This window comes from Buceros rhinoceros, unplaced genomic scaffold (genome assembly GCF_000710305.1).
Source record: "Buceros rhinoceros silvestris isolate BGI_N320 unplaced genomic scaffold, ASM71030v1 scaffold21269, whole genome shotgun sequence".
In the NCBI taxonomy this organism is placed as follows: domain Eukaryota; kingdom Metazoa; phylum Chordata; class Aves; order Bucerotiformes; family Bucerotidae; genus Buceros; species Buceros rhinoceros.
The window spans coordinates 44,191-49,174 of NW_010433571.1; the positions used below are offsets into that span (position 1 = coordinate 44,191).

Below are 4,984 nucleotides of genomic sequence, written 5' to 3' on the forward strand. Positions count from 1 at the left end.
CGCTCTTCCCTCTTGCCCCTTGTGTTAGCATCAGCCCCTCTGCTCACCCAAGCCCGAGTGAGGGATTGTCGCCTGCGCTGGTTCTTTGAGATGGTTCCTGGCTCAGCCCCACCTGCTCGACGCAGGGCTCAGCGGGACCGCGCTGGTCAGGAAAGGGTGGGACTAGGATAACCCTGATTTCACATTTTGATCTTAGTTGCCAAGTATTTTCTTATATTTTCATTTCTCCTTGTGTTTTTTCCATGAAGTGATCTCTGAATAGAATTTTCAGGCCTATCTGACCTAAACAGGGCTTCTAATAAAAACATTTTTTTAAGTTCAAGCAGCTTTTTCTGTAAAAATGAGTTGTCCTGGGTTTTAAAATTTTGAAGGAATAAAGTTCACGTAGTAGTAAGTTTAGTTTGAGAGCTACCTTGAGAGGGCGTAAGCCAATTGTTCTTGGCGTTTGCTGATTTCTTGGTTCGGATTCTGAAATTCTGCCTCCTGAAAACAGAAAAATGTGTCTGTATGCACCAAGGAGTTTTGCTTCAGTCCTGCGAGGGTTTTCGTAAATGCCTGCAGCCACTGTGAGTGGCTGGAATTTCTTGGGGTCAGTACTTTGGGATTTGCTGCTGGAGATGCAGGGTTCGTTCTGGCTGAGCGGCTCTCGAGCCCCCCTCGCTGCCTGGTTTGGTGCTGCTCTGCTGGGCATCTGGGTGACCAGGTTTCCCCTTCCGATGGCACGTTGGGTACGTGAACTGGTTCCTCGCTCTTGGCGTGGCAGGGCCAGGGTTAGACTGGCCTTCTGGATCAAATCATTTGGGTGTTGTGCTGTGAAAGCAGGTTGTTAAATTAGGGGGCTGTTGGCAGGTTGGGGATTTTTAAACCCCCCAAAAGGGGAGGTTTTTAAACCTCCCCGAAGTGTTTTACTGGTTTTGACTGGTACTTAATGACAAGAGCGTGAGAAGCACCAGCACTGCAGTAACAGCTGTGGAAGCGACTGAGGTGTCTTAAGCAGTAAATTTGTTTTTACAAGCTCCTCCTTTGGCTAATCTGAACTGGTGGAAACGGTGTGTCTCACACATCCAATGCTTCTCCCTCCCTCATCTAGCAGGTGGGAGGACGTGTGCCGGTACTGGACACCCTGGCGGAACTGGTCACAAGAGGCCGATCGATTCCGGTGCACCTGGACTACCTGCCACGGCTGGAGGCCTTGGTGGCGGAGGTTCAGGCGTGGAAGGAATGCGCAGCCAACACCTTTCTGTGCGAGAACTCCCCGTACTCTCTTCTGGAGGTGAGAGGCCGCGGCTCTGCAGGGCGCTGCGCGCAGCACCGCAGAAGCATGGCAGAGTCAGTGCTGTAGCTCGTGAAGCAGCAGTAAATATTACACATGTTTGCAGAATTGTTTTAGGATTACATTACTGCTTTTCATATCATTTTTATTAATTGACCTATTCTTTTAATGATACTTTTAAAGTGCTGAAGGTTTAGCTGTGCTTTCTCTGGCCTCTTTACTGGGGTAGTGGGACCGTGCTGTGCCCCCGTCTGGCGTTTTCAATACCAATACGGGATTATCGACATACTTGTGGTACTGAGTTTACTTCAGTGCATCCGGCTGCAGCTGTTGGAGTGCAGGTTCAAACCTGCTGCATCCTCCTGGGGTTTAGCTGCCGGAAGGGGGAGGCTGTAGCCACTTTCACCAGCCCTTGGACTCTGTTGCCGCGTGTGTGTGAACACCAGCAGTTCTTGAGCCATCCAGGCTCTCTCGCCAATGCTGACCCCAGCCCTCCTCCTCCGTTAGGACCAGTGGGAATGCGGGGCAGCCCTGGGAATCATCTGCTGCTTTCCAGGGCTTGCAGCTTAAATCACACAGAGGCTCTTCGGTGTTTCTGTTGTCTCTCTACACCAGCAATCTGAATGAAACACAGAGGACTTCTTGGTCTGCCCATGTTATAAAATTGGGTTTTCAGCCTTCCAGCTCTCCCCTTTTTTCAGACAGCCTCATACCTGTCCCTCAGGTCTCTGGTGGAGAAATCTGCAGGAGTCCTTGTTCTAACTGGTCGCATGTGGCTGCGTTAGGGCAGGATGAACACGTTGACAATGCTGCGGGTAACGCAGCTTTTCTGCCCATCAGGTGTTATGTCCCCGCTGTGACATCGGAATGCTGAACCTGAAGAGGAAGCAGAAGAAGCTGAAGGAGCCAGTGCCGAGTGGGAAGAAGAAAAGCACCAAGCTGGAGACCCTGAGTGACTTGGAACGAGCCCTCTCGGAGAGCAAAGACACTGCATCTGCGGTAGGTGCTTTGGCATTTCTTTCAAACTGGAGTTTCTTCTGAGTTCTTGGTATCTTTGTATCTCTGCCTCTCGTGCAGGAGCGTTATCTTCCGCTCTTCTCTGCCTGCCCTGCTGTTCTGCAGAAGGACTTGTAGGACTGTGCTTTTCTGTGTTTGCTTCAGACTTCCCAAAATTGCGTTCAGTGGGAAAAAGGTGTATTGTCTTTGCGTGCAAAGTAGCCTCACGGTTTGCCCGCAAAGCATAGGAAAGTCAAAAATCAAGACCTATTTCCCCCCACCAAATAAAACCTTATTAAAAATGTAGGATGGGGTCTTCCCAAGTCTGAGCCTTTCAAAGGACACACTGACCTGATGCCATGTATAATTAAAACAAACACCGTCAATAATTAAAGAAAACCTCATGCATTATCAAGTCAGTAAGACGCTAGTTGTGGGTGGAGCAGGCAGTCCCGGCTGGTGAAGTGCTGCAGCCCCAGGAACCTATTGGAGAGCCTCCACCACGGTCAGATTAAACCATGTCCTGTGATTAATGAGGAGCAGTTGACTGATTCGGTGGGGGTTGAGTATAATTTTTCCTTTAGGTGTGGGGTGTTTGAGTTTTAACCTATAGCAGCTACTGGGTGCTCAGTGCTGTGATTTTTGGCCTCCCTTGTCGGGACACCCGGACTCAGCCCGTCCCCGTGAGTGCTGCGAGGAGAAGAGCCCAGATCACCCGCCCGTCCCCTCTGAGCAGATAATTTCTGTTAGCGGCTGGGGCAGCGGAGGAGATGGGGACTGACACCCAGGAAAGCGCGTTCATTCGGTGAGGCAGGTTTTGCTTCTGATACAAGGGGACCAGGAATCTTCTTGCAGTGGAGGGTTGGACCCTTGGTCACACCAGCGCCGCGGCCGCAGTGCTCAGCACCCGAGTGTGGCTAACGCGGTGTGTGCTGCCCCAGTCCCTTACTGGCTTGCGCTGGACCCCATTCTCCAGCTTCTGCAGAGCTGCTTTTTCTGTGGTCGTGGAGTTTCAAAGCCTCCATGTGTCAAATAACCGGTTTGTGTATGTTTATAAACCCTCGTTTATCTATATTTGTTTACAAACATAATAAATTCTATGCACTTTATTAGTTGCAGCTGCTTCTAATAGACTTATGACACCAAAATATTGCACTGGCCTTAACAGCAGCATATGCTAAAGATTCCGGAAAAAAAGGATCCTGAGCAGGTGTAGAAAGGGCAAAGACCATGGTTGGGAGCACACCTGAACGTCACGGGGGTTTACAAACCCCAGAGTGAGCCCGTAGGTCAGGGTACGGCCCTGTGCACCCCATGGTGGGTGTGAGTTGGGGGTCAGAGATGAGGGGGGTTTATTTCTGCAAACTGCCCAGATCTGTTTGATGGTTCTAGAATCATGCTCTGTATTTGAAAGACCTTTCACAGGCAGTACTTGCAACCACAGCTGCACTCACTTCAGAATTTAAGCTGGTTTTGTGATGGTTTTGTAGCACAAACCAGGAAGGATTTGCAGGGAGGGAGTGAGTTTGAAGGTTATTAATTTTTGCAAAGGTGCTTTCTGGGCCTGATGAGAACGCGGAAGGAAACCGAAGTGACACCGCTGCACATCCTCAGAACTGCTTCGCTTCAAACACTCAAAGCCTTGGAGGGGTGAGGAGCTTCTGAACAACCTGAAACCCTCGCTGGCACGTCTGAGGAGTGGGGTTGTGCAGAGGTCACCCTGTTTGTGACAAGTGATGTTCCTGTCAAGATGACATCCCTTTCTTTTCATCCCTTCTAGATGGCTACGCTCGGGGAAGCCCGGTTAAAGGAGATGGAAGCATTGCGTTCTCTGCGAGCAGCAAATGAGGGGAAGGTGCTGGCTAGCGAAGAGGACATGGAACTGAAAGTCTGCCTGTGCCAGAAGGAGCCGGCAGCTCCCATGATCCAGTGTGAGCTCTGCAGAGGGTTCTTCCACACCGGCTGTGTCTCGGTGCCCAACGTTTTGCAGGGACCTCGTGTGTGGCTCTGTCCACAGTGTCACCGGTCAGAAAAGCCACCTCTAGAAAAGATCCTGCCGTTGCTGGCCTCCTTGCAGCGTATCCGTGTGAGGCTCCCAGAGGGGGATGCCTTACGGTATATGATTGAGAGAACTGTGAACTGGCAGCACAGAGCACAACAAATGTTATATTCAGGGAATCTAAAACTCATACAAGACAAAGTTGGCTCAGGACTCTTGTACAGCAGATGGCAAGGCCCGGCGGGCCAGTCGCCAGAGGCAAACAAGGTGAGGCGGAGCTGCTGCTAGGGGGCGGGGGGCACGCTGTGGGAGCAGTACCACCTCTCTGAGGTCTGGGTTCCTTCTGTCTGCACACAAATACTGGCAAGGAGGGTCATTTCTGCATTGCTTTAGAGGTACAAGGAGTTTGGGTTCTGCCTTGATGCTTAGCCAGGATGTGTGTGTCCTCCAGCAGCAGCTTCGTGTTCTGCTGCTGCTGGAGCCTGGGAACAATTACCCCAAAAGGGCCTGTTTTCCCTCCTGCTCCTTCCAGCTCCTGCGCTCTAGTGACACTGTTAACCACAGGCTTGCTGGAGCTATTGTTTCTGAGGGCTTGGTGTTCCATTTCTCTTTATATTCTGTTCTCACAAGTACGTCAGTGCAGTTTGAAGTGTGGAGAATTAGTAACAGAGGCTCAAACGGCCCAGCTTCTTTCAACAGGGTGTCTTCATTACCGC

General features: G+C 50.8%; 1 protein-coding gene across 1 annotated transcript in view; it reads left to right on the forward strand.

The window, feature by feature from the left end:
• KDM5B (lysine (K)-specific demethylase 5B) overlaps positions 1 to 4,984 on the forward strand; it is a gene marked incomplete at its 5' end in the record, with an annotated part of 43,424 nt that overhangs the window by 32,714 nt on the left and 5,726 nt on the right. The window contains 3 exons of the mRNA XM_010144169.1: positions 1,094 to 1,273; positions 2,114 to 2,272; positions 4,050 to 4,535. Coding sequence (XP_010142471.1) covers positions 1,094 to 1,273; positions 2,114 to 2,272; positions 4,050 to 4,535 — 825 coding nt within the window. The remainder of the gene's footprint in view (positions 1 to 1,093; positions 1,274 to 2,113; positions 2,273 to 4,049; positions 4,536 to 4,984) is intronic.